Source organism: Solanum lycopersicum, chromosome 1 (assembly GCF_036512215.1).
Source record: "Solanum lycopersicum chromosome 1, SLM_r2.1".
NCBI classification, from domain to species: Eukaryota; Viridiplantae; Streptophyta; class Magnoliopsida; order Solanales; family Solanaceae; genus Solanum; species Solanum lycopersicum.
The window spans coordinates 81,758,419-81,778,782 of NC_090800.1; the positions used below are offsets into that span (position 1 = coordinate 81,758,419).

A 20,364-nucleotide genomic window follows, 5' to 3' on the forward strand; every position below is an offset into this window, starting at 1 on the left:
GACCTTATTTTTTTTTTTAGTCTGTTTAAAAAAGAATGATTCTTTTTGTTTTTGGCAACACTTTAACTTTAACTTTTCACGTGACATGTTTAATACCACAAGATCAAAGGATATTTTGGTACATTTGACATAACTTTAATTTAGAAGCACAAGATAAAAAAATCTTTTTTCTTTTTTTAAACTCCATTCCTAATCAAATTAGATCATGCTTTTCTAAACGGAAGGAATATCAAAGTTTGTTCACAACAAATTTGCGACTTGTAACGTGCTTAAAAGGGTGTGACATTGCAATTAATAAAGTGGATGTAAGATTTCCCAAAGTAAAAAAAATATAGTAAATATTAAATATATTTCTTTTATTTATATAACTTGTATATCGTTGATATGTATAGTAATAGATGAGATGAATATGATGATATGTTCTATTATTAACTTTGATCTCAAATTATCATAATGCATAAATAGACACTTTAACTATTCTATCTTTCAATAAATAAACATGCGATTTTGGAGCCAAGTTGTGTGAAATGCAAACATTTCCATGTGTATTAGTGAGCCAATCAGTGGCTGCCAACTAATTAAACATTTTACACGTATTTTTTTATAAAAAAATATCTTATACGTCATTATTGAAACTAAAAAAATTTAAAATTAATTTTAATTAATATAAAAGATATTCACTAAGGGTAAAATTGTCATTCAATATTTTTTTACCCACTGTGGGCCTCAAAAATTACCCCACTCGCGCAGAATGCGTGCATTTCACGCATTTTGCCAGGTAAAAATCACGTGTTTATTTATCGAAAAATAGGATAATTAAAGTACCTATTTATGTACTATAAAAGTTTGAGGTCAAGTTTAGAATTATATATATTATGTCATTATTATTTCTGTTTATTCTAACATCTGCTTATGCAAGAACATCATCAATTGATCATCATCATGTGTGAAATTTATTCAAAGACAAATAAATTTTTTGGTTTTAAATTAGTTTAAACTCAATTCAAATCTTCACAAAATTTATTGAGGTTTGAATTGTGATAACTTAAAATTTCGTACAAAGTGATGGTCGCTTTAAAAAAAAAAAAAGATAAGAGCAACAGAGTTATTGTAATTCGAATGAATTATTTCTTTTTTCAATTCAATTGATGGTTAAACATCTCGTTAAGAATATGGTAATATTAAAAAATATTTAAAAGGTATCCTCAACTTCTTTTCAAATTTTCAAACTTCCCCAATTTTCCGCTCCTCCAGTTCTTCACCGGGACAACCATCACCACCGCCGGAAAACACACGAACACCAATACTGTGAGTTATGCAAACGAGTCAAGATGAAATGCTGAGTCAACCTCAGCAGCAAATTCTAGAGCGAAACGATTACGTGTCGGAGCTGGAAGAAATAGAGGAAGAAGTGAACCAAATGGCCGAGAGAATAGCGGAGTACCGGGGAACAATTTCGGTTCAGCTCAAAACTACTGTCTCTTCCGTTCTTACCGCTCAAAGACCCGTTTTGGGCACCCATTTTGACGATGGGTCCGAATCTCAATCTGGGTCCTCCGGCGATCTAAGCTCCGGTACGTTTCTTGGGTTTTCTCATTTATTTTCTTTTCAATTGATCAGATGCATAATGTTTTAACTCCATATATTTGCGCTGGAATGTTGGAAAAGGTGTCTCCTGTTCCTGGAACAGAGTTAGTATAGAAAAGAACGGTGCCCAATTTGATTGATTAATATTTTGACTAAACCCAAGAACATAAATTTCTGATTTCAAGTCATTTTGTGATGTTTGAATGGATATAAATTTGGTGAATATTATGCATTCAACTATGATAAGTGAAGGTGTCAGAAGAAGGTAGACCGAAAGTTATGTCTCTGAACATCTATAATTTCTTGGATTCCATGAAGACTTGGCAAAAAAATAAGACAAAATGATCTATACAGACCGCTCAGCCACTCTATTCTTCTCCACTTATATATCAGGTTTTTATCTGTTGCAGAGTTCGAGCTAAGAGTTGTTCCATGAGTGTTTAATATTTGACATTAGTAGAAGCATCAAACCACAGTGTACAAAGTTTTATCGCGACAGTCCATAGATAGTCTACCACCATATGTTACAGGAACCTTTTGTTTTGTTTGAAATTGTTACCTTGATCTCTTTATAGATGTTGAAGGTCCAATTGAATCTGGTCATATTGCCATTTTAGCTGGAGAGGAGCAAAAAGAACAGCTCCTTAAACAGAAGATTTCGGAGAATGCCTCTGCCATACCTGTTGTATTGACTAGGATGAAGGAATGTATGAAAAGGATTGATAAATTACAATCGTGCAACGGAGTCATCCATCCTGCCTTTAAAAGAAAACGAACTTATTGAGAGTTGTCAGTAAGATATTGTAGATGTAGCCTAGGTTATGCTAAACAGGGCAGACGATGGCAAAGTTCACACTTAGTCCATGTAAGTTTCATGAAGCAAAGTCGTAATAAAACAGATTGCAGTATATTTGATTGATTGTGATATTCATGAAGCTCATCACAGTCTGTAGCTCTGCTAAATGCTACAAAGTTAATGTCACCAGTCAGATTCTTTCAGTCAATAGCTAAAGCATTTTAGAGAAGAAGTATGATACAAGTGGAGATATAATTACCCACCATATCTGAATGCTCTAAATGGAAATTCTACAGTATGTGTACAAGGTATGAAATCATTGAATACAAAAATACTAACGGATTTTGCTTGTATAATCCCAACCATGACGCCAGCTGAATAGGAACCCTTTGAACCATACGCAAAACAGATGTGTCACTGACGGTAGTAAAGGACATTAACAAGTCACAGCAAGCTGTTACACTTTGATATTCCCACACTTAGATTGTGATTGCTTTACAACTTATTACATCATCATCAGATATTGACTTTGGAATGGAAGTGCTCACTAACACACCATTCATGTTCCTTGCGTTTTCAACATTAAAAACGACGGTGCTAAGGCCCTTTCCAATAATGAAGATATTGTTCCCCACGGCCACAAGCCGACAGGGAGGCTTTGTCAATAGGGGTGACAATCTCCCAACTGCCACCCATTCCCTAATATCCTTTTGCCACATCATCAACCTGGTACCTGAAGACTGATCTAACACATAAAGCGTTCCATCTACGACAACTGCTGGACCATACCAACCTGATACTAACTCAGAAGCTGCCGGCTGCCATGTGCTGCTTGATGGTTCATAAACAAATGCAGACACTGAAGAAGATTGAGGCGAAGAACCCCCACGAATGTAAATCTTCCCACCCAAGACTATAGAATCTTCAATATCAGGGAAAATGTTAGGGTTTTCATGCAAAGTCCAACTTCTTATTTCCGTGTTGTAAGTTTCCCAGGAAGGTAAATTATTGGAATTTGGCCCTATGCCCCCAATTGCATAGATTTTTTCATCCAACACTTCAGATACACAGTAGCACCTGGAAGAAAAGGATTCAGATAAGCTATGGTGTACCCCAATCAAACAATGAAGTTTAAGAAGGCTAACTTGAATGACTATAATAATTAACTGGTAGACTCTTCTCATCAGTAAGTGAAGGGTGGAACTGCATGGTAGTAACCGAGAAAAACTTATACAACAACATGCATTCACCAACTGCTAGGAGGAAACACAATAATCACAGCACATAAAATCCCAATAAGCAAAGGAGCCAAAGGGTTTGTCATGCAACTAAGCAATCAACTCATGCCTGCTCTAAAGGGCTTCCGAAGCCTAACCTATAAGTTCCATAACAAAACTGATCTTTGTAAAGATTAATGATCCTAAAAGGAAATAACAAAATGTGGAAGATAGAGGTTTTGTGACAATAACAATGATATCTCAAAAATAAAAACCAAACAAGCATTTGGAGATTGAGTACACTGAAAAAAAAATTGGCAAGTGAATATTAGTTATAGGTTGAGACACAACCGTTAGAGTCAAAAACTCAAAATGCTTCCACAAAAGCAAGTTGGAAAAATACCTTGGAACCACCAAGGAAGTAGCTTGATTCCACTTATTCATGGCAGCATCATAGCAATAGACTTCGTTAGTAGCATCTTCAATCCAGCCACATCCACCGAATAGGAATAGTTTCTTCCCTAACACTTCAAAGCCTACACCTTTTCTCCTTATGCAGCGTTGTGGAAGTCCTAGAATGGGCTTCCATCCCCTTTTTAATCGAGTTGGGTCCAAAACATAACAACACAGCTGTTCAGACTTATCTCTACCTAAGGCACAAATCCAACTCTCCTGGAGATCATGTTTTTTTCTATAGGAGTGCCACTCTTCACCACTAACCAAGTCTCTCCATTTTCTTGACACACATTTCAGAAGCACGTGATGCCTTCGAGGAACCCTTGCCAAGCAGAAAAGTGCAATGTCATCAGGAAGCCCAGGAATTAATCGTGATGCCTCTGGATCCAACTCACTATTATCCCCCGAACCACTGTCCTCGACATCCACAGACTGGTCATTATTCAAACTATTTTCTGTCACAACAAAATTCTCCAATTCAGAATACACCTGTTCCGTGTTTGTTCCTGTACCCTACAAAGCAGAGATCCACAAGCTAATCAATATCAGTAAAGCTGCTCTGTCTTGTATACGAGCCAAAACCAACATTACATTAGGAAGAATGTTAAGATTTAACACTAAATAAATATAAAGTTTTCCTTTTCATCTGGTGATCAAGAACTCGAAAAATATTCGCTATATCGAATCCCTTAATATTGATCAAATTTTAGGCGCATTTCACTCCAATACTCAATAATTCATACACTAAGCATTCTCTAAAACTACAAGTTCTCTAACAATCTCACACTTCTCTTTAAGTTAACAACCCAACAAAAAAGATTAGGAGGAATTAAGATACTGGAAATTAAGATGTGGTAAATTCTGTGGTACCAATTTAGCTAAAATTCAGAAAACAAAGATCACAATGTTCCTTATAACTTTATCATCAGCGCTAAAACAAACAAAAATTCAAAGTTCAGATCCCTGAAATACAGAGATCCATTAACTATACAAAACAAAACCCAATTCAATAAAAAAGTATACAAATTCTACGACCCTTCTTGAGAGAAATTGAATACAAACCAACAGATCAGATGACGAGATTCCATTCTTCCACAATTCACCCCTTAAATCAAATCAATTCAATTTTTTATAAAAAAATTTAGCAAAAACTGACCTGTGGGTTACTGGGAGCGGCTTTGAAGGACTGCATTTGACGATCTCAGACGAAAACAGGAAGGATGAAAGTATGAGAAGTCCAAAGGAACAATTTACAGTTTGTTGATGAGGAAGATGCGTAATTTGTAATTCTTTTGGGGTTGAAACTATAAAATTGTAGGAGTTCGTGTGTTGATTGGGCATTTGGGCTGAACCATCTTTATTTGCAGACATAAGTAGTGTCGTATTTAATCCACCGTACATAAATTACACTCTTCGTTTAAAAAATAATAATTCTATTTTTTTTTGTTTAAAAAATAATAATTTATTTTTTTATAACATTTTAACTTTTAACTTTTCACGTGGCATGTTTAATACCACAAGATTAAAGGGTATTTTGGTACATTTAACGTAACTTTAAATTAGAACCACAAGATTAAAAAGTTTTGTTTCTTTTTTTAAACTCCGTTCTAAGTCAAACTAGATCAATATTTTAAACGGAGAAAGTAAGAAATAATTTTTTTTTTAATTCTTGAAAATTGAATTTACATATGATGTAGTTCCGAAAAAACTAATTTATGTTTTATAAGACATAATTTAAAATGTTATCAAGTTTTTCAAGGTATAACATTTTGAAATTGAATTTATGTTTCTATCTTTACTGAGTTATTATAGCTTGCAAGACACAATTGGAAAGTTATGATGTCTCTAACGGTATAAGTTCCATAGGAATAAAGTGCATAACTTATTATATTTTATAAAAATATAATTTTTTGTTATACATTTTTTTTTTTACGTTCCAGATATTTTTGACTACTTTTTTATTATTTAAAATATTCACAAGAAAAAAAAAACCCATCAATTTGATGGATAAAACTGAGGGAAAAGAAAATGTGTATTGCCCCCTTTATTTTAATACTCGTTTATTTTTAATATATGTATATACTTTGATGGTATCAAAGAGGAAGAAGTAGTGCTTGAGTAAAAAAAAAATTACTCAGTTACTCCTTGATATCATACTCTGATGGCATCAAGGAGGAAGAGTCGGCGTTTCAGTGAAAAGAAAAGATTGTTTAATTACTGATACTATCAAAGTATATAGATACCATCAAAGTATATAAATAGTTAAATATCATAGTAGCATATGATATCAACCGTGGTTTAGTGAATAGAACAAAGACAGCAACCAGGTAATTAGTTTGGCTTGTAGGTCCAATCAGGATAAATATATTAAGTTTGATCCAATTTGAATAAATACTTTACCCAATGAGACTAATTTGCGTAATTTTCCCTAAAATTAAATATCATCCCAAATAGAGCCATTCTTACAAATAACACTTTGGTTTTGATTTTTGCAAAATAATTTTGAAAGATATCTTTGTGCTTTTGGATTAGTTTCGAAAAACTTCTTTTGAAAATAGTTTTACTTAGAATTATGTTATCTAAAGAAATACAATTGCAACCCATGGACTGAGTTATTATTTCAAAAATCAAGATAATTTGATGAGTCAATAAACATGAGCTCTTCACTTTTGCTGGATAGTGAACTAAAGAAATTCAAACCCATGGCATTTCAAAATCAAAGCATTATTTGCAACATTTTAAAACAATCATAGATTGATCAATGCAACAATAGCAATGCCTCTTCTGGTGGGGTTATATATAAAGGTGAGATGAGAGTTACAGAGAGAATGGTGGGGTAGTTCTGTATAATGGTTGTAAAATATAGATACATCATACTCTTCCACTATTAAAACAGCTATGTTAATTGTATATCGCGACCTCTACAGGACTTATTTGAGCTTTTCTGCAGTTTTACCTAGTCCTCTTTTTCCAATGGACCTGACATGGATTAGAGCTTTGGTTGGAATGCAGGTTGTTTTCTGGCTGGCCTCAATAAGGCCTCTTGAGTCAATGACACTACAAGCTGGAGATCAGAAAGCATTAAAAATAAGCACATTGACAAAGCAAGAACATATAAAACACTTTGGTAGCTCAGACATCAACACTTCTCAGGTCTAGTACTTTACCTCTCCCTTCCTATTAAACATTTGGCCCGTCACAAAGCCACGTGCATTATAAGCAGTCGGACTGTGCATCTATAAAATGATAAATAGTTAGAACGAAGGCTGCTAGTAATGGAAACCACTAATAAAAGGGAGACAATCATAAGTTTTTTGACTTTTCCTTCTTACCACAAACAATATCCAATCATCAGCTCTCAAAGATCTGTGGAACCAAATCCTGAAAAAGGTAAACAAAAGTGGAACTATAAGTCCAGTTGCCTGTCTAAAGATAAAGGACACTAGGGATTTGTTGATAACATGGAAAGGGTTTTGGAACCATTTTATAAGAAATTATATTAACTGCTTTGGCAAACATTGACATATTCCCCATAATATAAAGCTGGTACATTAAAGGAAAAAAAAAATGGTCTAAGAGTTGTTGGAACTCACGAATGATCCAGACTAACTTTAGCTATCTTGAAACCCTTCCTTCGATGAGGATTCAGACTGACAGTATTAAAGATTAGATCTGATGCATATGCTGCAACACAACTGCAACCAGCATAAATATTGCATTAAAAGATGCAGACTGCAATATGGCATCATTCTGCATAAGTATAAAAAATTCTGTATGCTAAGATATTACAAGTTCCTGATTTTGATTTCTTTTATGTTTCTTTTTGATGGAAAATATGCACCTACAAGGAAGAAACATGATTTTGAAGAACAAACATACAATTTTGAGGCACTCATATTAGTCATACATGGCCTCAAGTGGGATTATGGGAGTATACCCAAAGAAGTGGCGATAACAAACTTGTGTTCATTTCGAACCCCAAGTCCCCAAGTGTCCACTAGAACTCCTTCTCTAGCTCAATAACAAATCTACTCATGAGAGCTCTCGCTGAGATAAGATGAGGCTGCTAAACTGCCTGCTTTGCTCCTCTTAATTATGAGCTCAGCAAATTAAATGAAAAAAACTGATAGCTTACCTATGTAAAGCCTGGTCATCTGAAAGTTTTCCTTTTGCTCTGAACCAATATCTCAAACTGTGTAGGAAAGAGATGACACAAACAAGATGAGGATACTACTAATATACAAGCTTACATAAACTTTAAGTTTGGTTAATTACAGTTGCAACCTCAGAAGGGAAACAGATAGCTGAAAGCATGACTAACCTTGGAGGAGACTTGGTGTGACTAGTGGCATTATTAGGTTCACAAAACCTTATTTCTATTGGCCAAGGTACAAAATTTGCAGTAGCAACCTTATTTCGGTATGTCCTGTCAAAATTCAGTGTTAGTATCACCAAAACCAAGGGTCCCAAAAATAAGTAACCACAAACAGAATAAAAAGGCTTTATGCATCTTCTAATTTTCAGATCTCAGAACATATGATATTTCTGAAAAGTCAGGCTTGCCGAGGGAATTATTTAATGAGACTCAGGACTAAGCAAAAATGTGTACTATTGCATCCACTTTGAAGCCAAAGTATTCAAGAGATATAAGACGGCTCATGCTGGAGAAGTTATACTTCCAAAGGCACAAGTTCATAATACAAATGGTTTCCACAAGGCAAATACTTTAAAGCTTATGCATTACACTATTTACAATACATTATCCGATAGTATACTTGTCACCAAACTATAAAAAATTTAAAACATCATAGCATGAAGGGCATAACAGTGGGCAGAGTCTGACCTGGGAAGCCGAGGATCAGTCTTGCGCATTTCTCTCAAATCTTCCAGTGATAAAAGCTGTAATTGGATTTCAACAAAAGCGTAAGGAGAAGAGGCTCGGAGCACAGTTGCAGATATAGCAGAGCTCATGCAATTGTAAGAAGGTTACCGTTTCTGGATCAGGCACATTAGGCATTTTTGCTTCCTGGTGATCAAATCCATCTTCATCTTTCTGTCACGTTATATACCAATAATAAATGTAGTTTTAAGAAAAATATTACGAACATATCAGCCAGTATAAAGATAATGGTGTAATGAAAATAGTGTCACATAAAGTTGTATCTCACTAAAAAGTTACTGCAGTATTCCAGGCAAAAACAAGTGTCCATCAAAGTCACAATCATCATTATAAGTCAAGGGTTTTTGTGGGGGTAGCAGTTGAAGCCCGAAAAGTTCAGAATACAGAATAGGGTATTCCATGGTAGGATCAAAACGAGCAGAACAAAGCATTTCACAAATGACTGAAAGTTGATGAGCCGATCCAATTGTCTTCACTAGTGAAGCTTGCTAACTTTCAACTTTCTTCATAGTTTTGTGAGATTTGAAGGTTAAAAATTAATATCAATATGTCATGCCAACATGATATTCGCAGATGAAGAAGGTGAACACTAGTTTAAAAGAAATCCAAGTTATGTTGAATTCATTCAAAACTATGCTTTCGATGCTTATCCTTCCTCCTCGTTGCTTTTTTTCACAATTTGTATTCTACCACAAATACTCATTACATAGCATGCAAGTTCATGCTTTCGCGTGAATCCAATCAACTTGCTAAAGAAAATCATATAAATCTAGGAAAAATATTTACGCTGAATTACTAAAAAGAGCCATAAAAAAAGGTATTGCTAAGATGTGACCATCTTGATGAAAGGCTGATAATCACCTGAAATGAAGCTACCAATGTGAATACAATATTCCCTTTCTGAATTGCATCCACCCTTCGTGTAGCAAAGCTCTTTCCATCACGTACACGGTAAACTTGATATATGATTGGAACTACAATCATAAGTATGGGACTGGGTAAGATACGAGTTTTTAGTCAACTGGATTTACATTGGTACATGACGAAGAGGTTTTTATAGATAATTCTGACTAGGATTTAACACTCTTTACCCCAGTGAACTGATACCTCAGTCTGGAATATATGAGAAAGTAACAGAGTAACTAAGCGATATTAGCAAACTGTCCTCAATCGGCAATCATTTAGTAAGGCAATAAACAAAATGTATGTCATACATCAACTTCCAGACAGGGAAACACTTCAGTCCAATACATGTTAGCCAATTATATACTCATAATTTGAGGAGAGCAATGGCTACATGGAAAACATCTAGAATCTAATATTTAAGGACAGCTTGTGGAGGATGATGCTTCTTGTAGGATTACACTGGGTATATTGTTGTTGTTTTTGTGAAGAGTGCTGATTCTTATATCTTGGCAAAAACCAGAAAGAGCCATAAAAGAAAAGAAAGCAAGGAATGCATGTAGTAAGTAGAGCTCAGCAAGCTGATACATACTAGAACTAGCAGACCCCAAAGCTTAATATTACTGTTGCATCCACACACCCACAATGAAAAGACTGGATGTGATAATTATCTTAAGCAAACATACCAACACACAAATTAGTCTCATCAAATCATAAAGTTGTCCGCTCTGGCATAGGACTCCAAAGAACTCATAGATAGGAGAATTAGCTACTTATTTCAGCTATAGCATAGGCAGTTATGCATCATTTATCACGAGAAAGGTAAAAATAAAAAAGTGCTTAAAGCAACAAATGACAAAGGAAAGCCAATTACTGTCAGAATCTCCAATAAGAAGGAAGTAAGCATGCAAACTATGAACAATTTTGAGAAAATCGACAGTTTTTGATGCTGCAGCCAATGCCTGCATAGTAGAGTATAGAGAATGAAGTAATTATTCACAAAGAGTACCCAAGTCATCTGAAGTTAACTCCAATAAAAGTGAATGGTGTAGAAAGAGGATATTTCAATTTTACCTGCCCAAGAAACTGACCTCCAAACACATTATTATTTACAGGGGCATCTGGCAATGTTATACCTTGGAAAATATTCACCTTCAACAGAACATTTATGTCAGAACTCCCAAATATTCCTCTTTTATAAGGGGACATTGAACTGGGAATATAATGAAACATCAATGTTAAAGAAATGTTCCAAAGGAAAATAATCTGCTAGTGCATGGTGATAGGAGAGCAATTATCCTGCTCTACCAAGATTATGTTGAAAAAATTCAAAGATTCATAAGAACAGGTGTCTTATTTCTTAAGCAAATCGAACCTTTAAAAGAACTAACAGAGCTTCCTATAAAAAGCATATAAAATAAATGGAATCGTGATCCCACAAAAGAAAGACAAGTGACTCGGAGTTCAATGTGCAATAATAAAGAATGAAACATTATCACCAGCTATGCACCAAGAAGTTCCTCTTTTGTATAGATTTAGCAGAAACAACTGATGCTTTGAGGGGAAAGCAAACATATTTCTAGCATTGGACTACATTGATTCCTTGGTCGCATAGAAGAGTCAAGTCCAGTGAGTTTTTCTGTATACACTCATTACCTCCTTAGTGCTGCAGCTTATTAAATAAGATAGTTTCTTGGCAAAAAAGAAATACAAACAGAAACTCACTAGTAGATTTTTCCTAGTAATTAGAGAAAGTATCATTTCTTAGCCTAAATAATTAAGAATGTCAATACCACTTATTAGCAGTATATTCCTGATGCAAGTCAATAAAGTCTCTACACAATAACAAGAAGCAAAACCCATTCGTCTTACAAACCGAACTACTCACTAGTTAACACCATCGGCTATCAGGTCCAACCCATCTCTCTCAATGGGGAGGAGGAGAAGGCGAGAGAATGTTCAAGTGTTGAGAATCAGTGTTACAGGTTTCAAAGCCAGAAATATGATGGAGATTAAACTCCAAGTGCTTACACTGGCATAGATGACTGAGTATAATTAACATAAAGAAGGAAAGAACAGAAACTTTACAGCCAACATATGAAGTAAATGGAATGGGAGGTCAACAAATAGGTTACAAAGGCATAAATAGCATACCTCTCTAGGCTCCAAGTGCAATATGTGCTCCACAAGGGCGCATGTATCTCTTTCTTTGTCTGCATTCCAAATTGATTTGGGCTGGAGCAGATTATTATGCTCATGAGGCAGCACTAAGCAAGTCAGCTGCCATTAGAGAAAGTTAGAACATAACTACAAAATTGGATGCAGAAAAATAACTACGGAAAAGAGAAGCAGTACCTTAGACAATGCGATCACCTCAGCAGGCTGTGTAGATGTTGTCAAACCTGCCATAACATATTGAACTTTGTAAGCACCCAACACATAAGACTGAAAGCCCAAAAGCAGTAGCACATGACTGTGCTACTAATGTAATAGATGCCAAGAAGAGCCTACAGAGAGGCAATGACTGAATCTAGACACTGAAACAACATACTATAAAATATTTATAGAGCAAAAGGTGATAACACTGAGTAGAGGCCATAAAAGGACAGAGTCAATTCAAAAGATTCCTTAATTTATGAAGTTGGGATCAAGAGAAAATCAAAAGACAAAAAATTTTACGAAGATGAAAAGGATCACCTCACCATGACCAAAATAATCAAATTTTTTCAGCTGGAACTCAAGACGATTTTCATCATCAGCTTGGCTGAAACCGCAGACTTCTGCCTGAAAATAAGTTTACCGCAACAACAGAAAAACTCAATCTTATAATTTTTGTTCACACAAACTCAACACAACAAAGCAAAAACAATACTCAGAATTACCTCCCCATCCCATATGAAGTAAATTCCATCCCCAGCTTCTCCTTCGCGGATAACATAATCTCCACGATCTGCAACGGTATCAAACATTAACAACCTAGAAAAAAAGAGCTATACCTGAAAATCTGATGTAATCCCTCTATACTCATTGACTATAAACTGATTAATCAAATGATGAATCTCCATAGTTATGTTAATCCAACAACAACAACAACACACCCACAGTAACTCCACCAGTGGGATCTCGAGAGGGTAATGTATACTCAGAACTTACAACTACACTAAAAATCTGAGGTAGAGCAGTTGTTTCCGATTAATCCAAACATTAAAACTTCTGAAACTCATAACACTTACATAGAACCTAAAAAGAAAAACTAGCAGCTAAAAATTAATGGGAAATAAGGAAAATTAAGAAAATGAATTTTACCATAACGTTTAACCTTGACAAGTTGAGCAATTTTTATGAGGGAAGAACTAGGTAGCCTCTGCAACAATGGCACTTCACCCAAGAACTCAATCACTACAAAAACATTCAAACAAACAAAAAAACAGTATAATTCCTAAGAAAAAACAATCAAATTCAAAACCCAACTAGCTCGGAATTTCATTTCGATTCTGAAACTTCACCGATAGAAGTAAAAGATTAAACCTGATTCAGCATCCATTGATTGCAGAGCAAAATGAGTCAAAATGATACTTCAAGGTCTTACAAATGAAATAAATGTGACAAACTACTGAACAAAGGACGTTTGGTAATCTTCTATTAATAAAAAATTTTAATATGTCTTAAATAACTTATTTAAGACTAATAATATTTAGATAAGTTATTTTTGTCTTTGGTTTTGGAATATTAGTTCCTAATAACTTGTTTTGGGATAAAATATTTACTCTCTGTCTACTAATATTATTTTGAAATGTTTAATTTATTGTTTTGTATCTATTTTCTCCTTATTATTAAATACTATTATTTATTCTTCAATTATTTAGATAAGTATTATTTAATAAGGGTAATTTGATGAAGTTATCTCTATCATTTATTGTTTCTTAATTCTTCTATTAAGTAAAAGTAGAGAACTATGGTTATGGACAAACTTTTATATTTTTTAAACAAAGGAGGAATTTTTGCGAATAATCACTATGATAAGCTTAGTTATATTTCATATTTATAATTTAGATTATAGCTACAGTTTTTGTTGCTTCGGTGGTATAATTGACGAATTTGCATAATTTGCGATTCATTTGTATAATTTAGTTATTTTTGTATAAACTCGAAACAATGAATTTATACAATTATAAACATTAGAAGTGTAAACGATTATACAAATTATATTATACATATTTTAAATTGTACAAGCGTGTGAATTATACAACAAAAAAGTTAAACCGCATGATTACAGTTAAAAATAGATCGTTAATTGTAATTAAGACAAAATATTACTATGTTAACTGATTTCCAAAGAAAATACCCCATCAAATTCCTTTTTATACATCACCTTTCCACACACTTTACACTTCTAAGAGAATATGTAGGTAAACAAACAAATTTTTAGAGATTATTTTATCCGTATTATTTTCAATACAATTAAGTGAAACGTTGTTACAGTAATGTCACAGCACTTCAATTTAGCATAGTGACGTAGTAACTCAACTAACTAGTAAAGTTGTTCATATAATTGTTGCAATAAAAGGATGGCCGATAGATACAATAAGGGAGGAGATAGCGGCCATGGCCAAGGAGGAGGGGATGGTAGTGACGGTGGAGGAGATGGTGATCGCGGCGGAGGAGGAGAAGGAGGTGGTGATGGCAATGGTGGTTGGGGAGGAGTTGGGTCTATACGTGAGTAATTGAACTTATTAACTTTCAAAAATAAGTTCAGCAACATTAATCTTAAAATTATCACTATTAGATGCACAAAATAATCCAAACGTAACTAAATGTAACATGAAGTTCAAGAATTATGTGCCATCTACAGAAAGATCAACAGAGGACATGAGGTGCATATACAGCACTCTTTACCACAACTGAAAGTCCTCCCTTCAGTCAATATCAAATAATCACAGTTCTAATATAGAAAAGGAAAGAAAGATATTATAAAGTACATCGATTTGAAGAATCCCATCTCGCGAATTTTACAAAACTCTAGCAAAAAAGGATGAATGTTGGGTGCATACAGCATGAAGATCGATCACCTGACCACCTGTCCACATAGCTGAAATAGCCGTAAGCCCAGTGATTCTTTGCAACACCGCCACTCAGGCATGCAGGAGAAGATATGACACAGTTTACCTTTACAGGAACTCTACACTGTTCACAGAAAAAACAATACAAATGAGCTTACTATCATTCAAGCTGGACGACTGGGGACACAGCCAAGGGAGGGAGGACGCAAAGAAAAAATATTTTTTTGAAGGTTAACGTTAAAAGGTAATTTATTGACAATCCAGCAGCAAGGACATGCTGCAAAAAAGTTATCAAAGTTCTTGGTATTGCAAGTGTAAAGAGCTCAAAAAGTCTATTATGGCTTCTACTATATCAATTGTGATATGTTGCACCAAAAAAAGTAGAAGAAATGCATCGGTAATAATTCTTCATTAAATGACTTGGGAGTTGTTGGGGATTCTTATACAACTGTTCTTTTCCCAGCTATGCAAGAAAAGGATTCATACACATTCTTTATCATGGTAGGGTAGTAGATCCATCAAATATTTGGTGGCTATCCTTTCCATTGGGAGTACACAATTTATTTTCTTTGTATTTATAATACTCACAGGACGATGTGCGATCTCTAGACTGAAGTATTTGGTTCTTCGAAGAATTTCATTTGAAGAATAGTCTATGGAAGTTGATGTGTTTGGTGGTGGTAGTAGTTTTTCTATTGTTCCCGAGAATTTAGTGAGAGGAATAAGAGGTAGACACTTCTTCAAATTTGAAAAAATTTAACACTCTTTTTACTTAATTTTTTTTTTAATTAAAAAAACTCTACTTTTTACATAAAGGCTTACAAAAACAAACGCCAACCTAGATTCTTTGATACTAAAGGTCAATTGTGGCACTGACTGAAGAATGTTTGTTCGATAAACAAGTAACTTCAGACAAGGTGGAAGAACGCATCCAAAAATGATGAACCTAACAACGACAGTACATGTTCAAGTACGGGTTCTATGACCATAAAGGTGGAAGATCCTCCCTCATTCATCCCTGAATGAAGAGTAGGTGAAAATGTTTTTAACGTTGTAGAGTTCAATTTATTTTTCAAAGAGGACATGCTAAACCAAACATAAATCCATCAAAATAAATAGGCCTACTATATACACATCAGACCTAGATTTCATGTCTGATATGCTTGCAGTGTAACATAAAACGAAAACCCAAAAGAAGAGGTCTGTTAGATGGCATAGAACAAATCTTATGCAGACCACACAACTACTGAAAAACAGAAGAGAAACTATATAAACACAACTACAGCAAGGATTTGATAAAATAACATCTTACCGAAAGATGTTAATCACTAACATTAGATTGTGGTCAAGCATATGTCCAAAAATAACATCCAAAAAGAAAATGTCCTTAAATAACGTGATGTAAGAATTCATAAACATGTCTGTTCTCAATATGATACCAAAGAAGCTCAACCTAAAACCTTCGAAAGAATCATGTACATGAGAGCTAGTTAAACCAATCATGTAGATTCTAGTTTTCTAGACCAATCTATAAGATGAGAAGTACATTAACAAATATAATATTTGCAACAAAAATTTAAGGAGCCTCAAATCAAACAACTTTTGATGCTTGAGCTAACTGCACACTATAACTATAATAGTAGTAACTAAATGAGGCTCCAAATCTATAATTGTTCCTAGTGCTTGATCTAAAATTAGCCTTAAGAGGATTGTATTCCCTTTGAAGTTGTATACAAAAACAAAAATGCTCGAGACAAAAAATTTTCTCCATGAATTTCTAGAATTTGAGCTAAAGTAGGGATTATACATTATAATTCTTCCAATACAATTATACATGGCATTACCTCCTGAAGTGTTGCCATTGTTCCGTTATTATAATCTCATATTATATACAAAGCTCTACAATTCCCAAGCATTCTAATCCATTAAGCTTTTTAACTTAGAAGGTAGATTTACTTCTATATCACCTGAACTATCAATATTAACGCGATAATATAATAGTAACTCAAATTAACATATCAAAACCTAGAAAAAAAAATAGTATAAACTGAAGCAGTACGAACCATTTCTACTATTGCTGCTGGTTCTGTGGAGGAGCATTGGGCGGTGGAGGCATACCAGGACGAGGAGGTCCATAAACAGGAACCTGACCACTGGGAGGTGGGGGTGGCATACCTGGGTGAGGCGGTTGACCAGGCATTCCTGGTCTAGGAGGAGGTGGACCCCTCATCATGGGAGGTGGAGGAACCATGGGACGCTGACCAAACTGCGGTGGAAACTGTGGTGGACCACCACCAGGCCGGAACTGTGGTGGTGGTGCCATAGGCGGAGGGCCCCCAGGTCTTTGCATCTGCATACCTTGCGGTGGCATTGGTGGCCCACCAGGCGGTCTCATCATTGGAGGCGGCTGCTGTGGGTAATTAATCGGTGGAGCAGAAACTTGAGGCATCGGAGGCCGAGAAAGTTGAGGCTGCATCATACCCGGAGCAGGCCCACCAACCCCACGAACAGGTCCAGCAAGTCCCGGTTGAGCATGAACCAACGGCCCAGTAGGAACACCACGACCAGCAGCCCGACCAATTCCCGGGCCGGTAACTGCAGAACCGGCAGTAGTAGCCTTGACTCGTGAATCATCAGGAGGAGGTGGTCCCTCAACAGTCATGGAAATAACCTCCTCACCACGGAGAAGCACAAGACCAAGTGTACGGCGATCTTCACGTTCTTCTTTCGACCCTTTCGTCGGAGGAAGTTTACGGAACTCTTCACAGTCTCCAAGCACGAGATTCATGTGCCGGTCGAAAGCCATGAATTTCCCGATCAATTGACGACCATCTTGTATTGTAACACGCATACGGTAATTGATATATTGAAGCATCTTGGAACTCTTTGACATCGACATTTCGGATGAATTTTGAAGCAAAACGAAAAATGGAGTTTTGGGGGGGTTTAGTAAATTTGAGAAGCGGAGATACGCCGGCTAGAGCGGTGGCACAGAGAGGCCCCGCCGCGCGCCGGGGGGAAGTGTAGCTTTGAAGGGGTTTTGAAGATTAGGGTTTTTTGGGGTATACGTTGAAAATAGCGGGCCTTAAATTATTAGTAGCAAATATCAATTTTGGTCCTTATACTATTGACAAACATTAAAATTCCGTCAACAAAATTTTCTCTACTCATAACACCATATATAATAATTTGAATAGTTCCAAATTAAATCGGATAATTACATTATCAAAACAATTTTTTAAAATTATATATATTTTGAGTTATTGACTTCATTATTGATAAATAAAATAAAATTTGTAATTAACGATTTATCAGTATGAAAATAATTTTTTGAGTATATTGTTAAAATATTTCAAGTACCTTCGATTTATTTTATGTGACATTTATTTAGAGATGACTTTGTAAATTTATAACTTAAAAATCATAAATTATGATCTCTAACTCGTGGATTTTGATTTGTTTTTGCTATTTTGATTTTAAAATGAATGTTTAGAACTATTGTTTTATTTTACCAAACTTTATAAAAAATATTTAAAATAAATCAATTCAAACAATTTTTTTTTCTCTTCAGAATAATGTTACGGTATTTCATGTTGTAATGTCATCTATAGGATCATACCAAAAATGACTTGTAGCAGACTAAGTAAAGCAATCAATCATATAGTAGCAACAAATCAATCTGCATTAGTGGAAGGCAGATCTATGATGCATAATGTGTTTATTTACCATGACCTATTAAGACACTATAATAGGAAAAGTGCTTCTCCAAGATGCCTAATGAAAATAAATTTGAGGAAAGCTTATGACATGGTTAGTTGGGAGTTCTTAGAGGAGATGTTGATCGGATTTAGGTTTCCTGGGGAGTTTGTCAAATGGATTATGATCTGTGTAACAACTCTAAATTTTTCAGTCAAAGTGAATGGTGAAAACCATGGGTTTTTGTTGGTAACAGGGGGCTTAGGCAAGGGGACCCTGTTTCACCATTACTATTTGTGCTAGTGATGATGGAATATTTGTCTAGAATTCTGAACAGTATGAGAAATTTACCAGACTTTAGATTTCACCCCATGTGTAAGAAATTGAAGCTTACTCATCTTATATATTGCGGATGACTTGATGATTTTTGCAAAAGTAATATTGAGTTTGTGAATAGAGTTATGAAGGCATTAACACACTTCACAAAGGTGTTTGGGTTGGAAGCAAATATGGAGTAGTCAAGCTTGTTTCTAGCTGGAGTAGACGATGGCATTAGAAATCAACTGTTAATAAGGACTGGGTTCACTATCAGGGAATTTCCTATTAAATATTTGGGTCTACCTCTCTCCCAAGAAATAGAAGTTGATGGATTGTCATGCACTCATTACTAAAATCACGCAAAGGATCACTGTTACTTATTCTGAGCATCTGTCATATGCAGGTAGCCTACAACTGACAAATACGATTTTATTTTCTATACAGAATTTTTAGGGGGCAGCTTTTATCCTTCCAAAGAGTGTATTGGAAGAAGTGGACAAAATCTGTAGAACCTATCTATGGGGAGGGTCTGAGGATAAAAGAAAGATTGCACTGGTATCATAGAAACAAGTATGCTTTCCAAAGAGTCAAGGAGGATTAAACATTAAAAGGTAGTAGTAATTGGAATATTGCCTCTGTGGGACAACTTATTTGGCAACTAACAGTTAACTAGGAGTCATTATGGGTAAAGTGGGGACATGACATATATATAAAAGAGGATATCTCTATTTGGCAACACACAGCCCCAGTGGACAGTAGTTGGTATTGGCATAAACTAACTTCTCTCAAGGCACAAATGCATGAATAATATATTTAAGACATATATCAACTTCCAAAGGATGAGGAGTATTCTATTACAAGTAGCTACTTGGCAATTATAGGTTAGAGACCAAAATTGTAGAATGCAGATTTAATATGGACCTCTATGGCCTTGCCTAGACATAGATTTTTGGTATGGTTGGCTGTACATGCTAGGCTTCTAACACAAGAGATGAAAATGAGGCTCCACATTCAAGATGATGAGAATGATTGTTGCCTATGCGATGAACAGGTGGAGACTAATTCTCACTTGTTTGAGCATTGTAGATGGACTAAAAAATTATGGCTAGAGATACAGAAATGGACAGGGGTAAGTGTTTATGCTGGAGGTATACAACAGGTCTTGAAAAACATCAAGAAGAAGCATTGGAGGAAATTTCAGAAGGAGGTTATAGCAGCTTGCTATGGAGCTATGCTTTATCATACTTGGCATGCTAGAAATTAGAAGAAATTTAGAAATAAGAATGTAGATATTGTAGAGGCTGTCGCACAGATAAAAAAGGAGATAGGGGAGAGAACACGTTTACTTTGTAAAACTAACAGAGCACAGAATTGTAGAAGTTTTATTAGAGAACTAGAGCTGTAATTAGTTGTTTGTTTTGTTGGAGGCCT

The 20,364-nt window shown here is 35.1% G+C and overlaps 5 protein-coding genes across 5 annotated transcripts; 2 read left to right on the plus strand and 3 right to left on the minus strand.

The window, feature by feature from the left end:
* Nucleotides 1-1,121: 1,121 nt before the first annotated feature.
* LOC101262364 (uncharacterized) lies at nt 1,122-2,604 on the plus strand. The gene is made up of 2 exons (XM_004231136.5): nt 1,122-1,574; nt 2,163-2,604. The coding sequence occupies exons 1-2, from the start codon at nt 1,316-1,318 to the stop codon at nt 2,369-2,371; spliced, it is 468 nt and encodes a 155-aa protein (XP_004231184.4). The 5' UTR covers nt 1,122-1,315; the 3' UTR covers nt 2,372-2,604.
* Nucleotides 2,579-5,431, minus strand: LOC101264155 (F-box/kelch-repeat protein SKIP4). The gene is made up of 3 exons (XM_004229892.5): nt 5,213-5,431; nt 4,004-4,569; nt 2,579-3,460 (listed from the first exon to the last, which is right to left on the minus strand). The coding sequence occupies exons 1-3, from the start codon at nt 5,246-5,248 to the stop codon at nt 2,863-2,865; spliced, it is 1,200 nt and encodes a 399-aa protein (XP_004229940.1). The 5' UTR covers nt 5,249-5,431; the 3' UTR covers nt 2,579-2,862.
* Nucleotides 5,432-6,741: 1,310 nt separating this feature from the next.
* Nucleotides 6,742-13,541, minus strand: LOC101251817 (acyl-CoA hydrolase 2). The gene is made up of 17 exons (XM_004229850.5): nt 13,388-13,541; nt 13,166-13,258; nt 12,742-12,809; nt 12,562-12,643; nt 12,215-12,261; nt 12,014-12,139; nt 10,934-11,011; nt 10,734-10,821; nt 9,818-9,930; nt 9,047-9,109; nt 8,900-8,955; nt 8,378-8,482; nt 8,192-8,248; nt 7,650-7,751; nt 7,389-7,437; nt 7,224-7,292; nt 6,742-7,120 (listed from the first exon to the last, which is right to left on the minus strand). Exons 1-17 carry the CDS (start codon nt 13,401-13,403, stop codon nt 7,046-7,048), a joined length of 1,287 nt encoding a protein of 428 aa, XP_004229898.2. The 5' UTR covers nt 13,404-13,541; the 3' UTR covers nt 6,742-7,045.
* A 1,079-nt stretch (nt 13,542-14,620) lies between these two features.
* Nucleotides 14,621-18,072, minus strand: LOC101262959 (uncharacterized). The gene is made up of 2 exons (XM_004229888.5): nt 16,983-18,072; nt 14,621-15,043 (listed from the first exon to the last, which is right to left on the minus strand). Exon 1 carries the CDS (start codon nt 17,816-17,818, stop codon nt 16,991-16,993), a length of 828 nt encoding a protein of 275 aa, XP_004229936.2. The 5' UTR covers nt 17,819-18,072; the 3' UTR covers nt 14,621-15,043; nt 16,983-16,990.
* A 1,786-nt stretch (nt 18,073-19,858) lies between these two features.
* On the plus strand, nt 19,859-20,197 carry LOC138347240 (uncharacterized). Its single transcript, XM_069295014.1, has one exon. The coding sequence runs from the start codon at nt 19,859-19,861 to the stop codon at nt 20,195-20,197; it is 339 nt and encodes a 112-aa protein (XP_069151115.1).
* Nucleotides 20,198-20,364: the final 167 nt, after the last annotated feature.

Coding starts and splice junctions, on each gene's coding strand:
- LOC101262364 (XM_004231136.5), top strand. CDS start 1,316: ATGCAAACGAGTCAAGATGAAATGCTGAGTCAACCTCAGCAGCAAATT. Junction 1,575..2,162: donor CTCCGGCGATCTAAGCTCCG/GTACGTTTCTTG, acceptor ATCTCTTTATAG/ATGTTGAAGGTCCAATTGAA.
- LOC101264155 (XM_004229892.5), bottom strand. CDS start 5,248: ATGCAGTCCTTCAAAGCCGCTCCCAGTAACCCACAG. Junction 4,570..5,212: donor CCGCTCCCAGTAACCCACAG/GTCAGTTTTTGC, acceptor TCTGCTTTGTAG/GGTACAGGAACAAACACGGA. Junction 3,461..4,003: donor ACTTCCTTGGTGGTTCCAAG/GTATTTTTCCAA, acceptor CTTTTCTTCCAG/GTGCTACTGTGTATCTGAAG.
- LOC101251817 (XM_004229850.5), bottom strand. Junction 10,822..10,933: donor GAGGTCAGTTTCTTGGGCAG/GTAAAATTGAAA, acceptor TCTACTATGCAG/GCATTGGCTGCAGCATCAAA. Junction 7,752..8,191: donor GATGACCAGGCTTTACATAG/GTAAGCTATCAG, acceptor TGCTGGTTGCAG/TTGTGTTGCAGCATATGCAT.
- LOC101262959 (XM_004229888.5), bottom strand. CDS start 17,818: ATGTCGATGTCAAAGAGTTCCAAGATGCTTCAATATATCAATTACCGT.
- LOC138347240 (XM_069295014.1), top strand. CDS start 19,859: ATGGCCTTGCCTAGACATAGATTTTTGGTATGGTTGGCTGTACATGCT.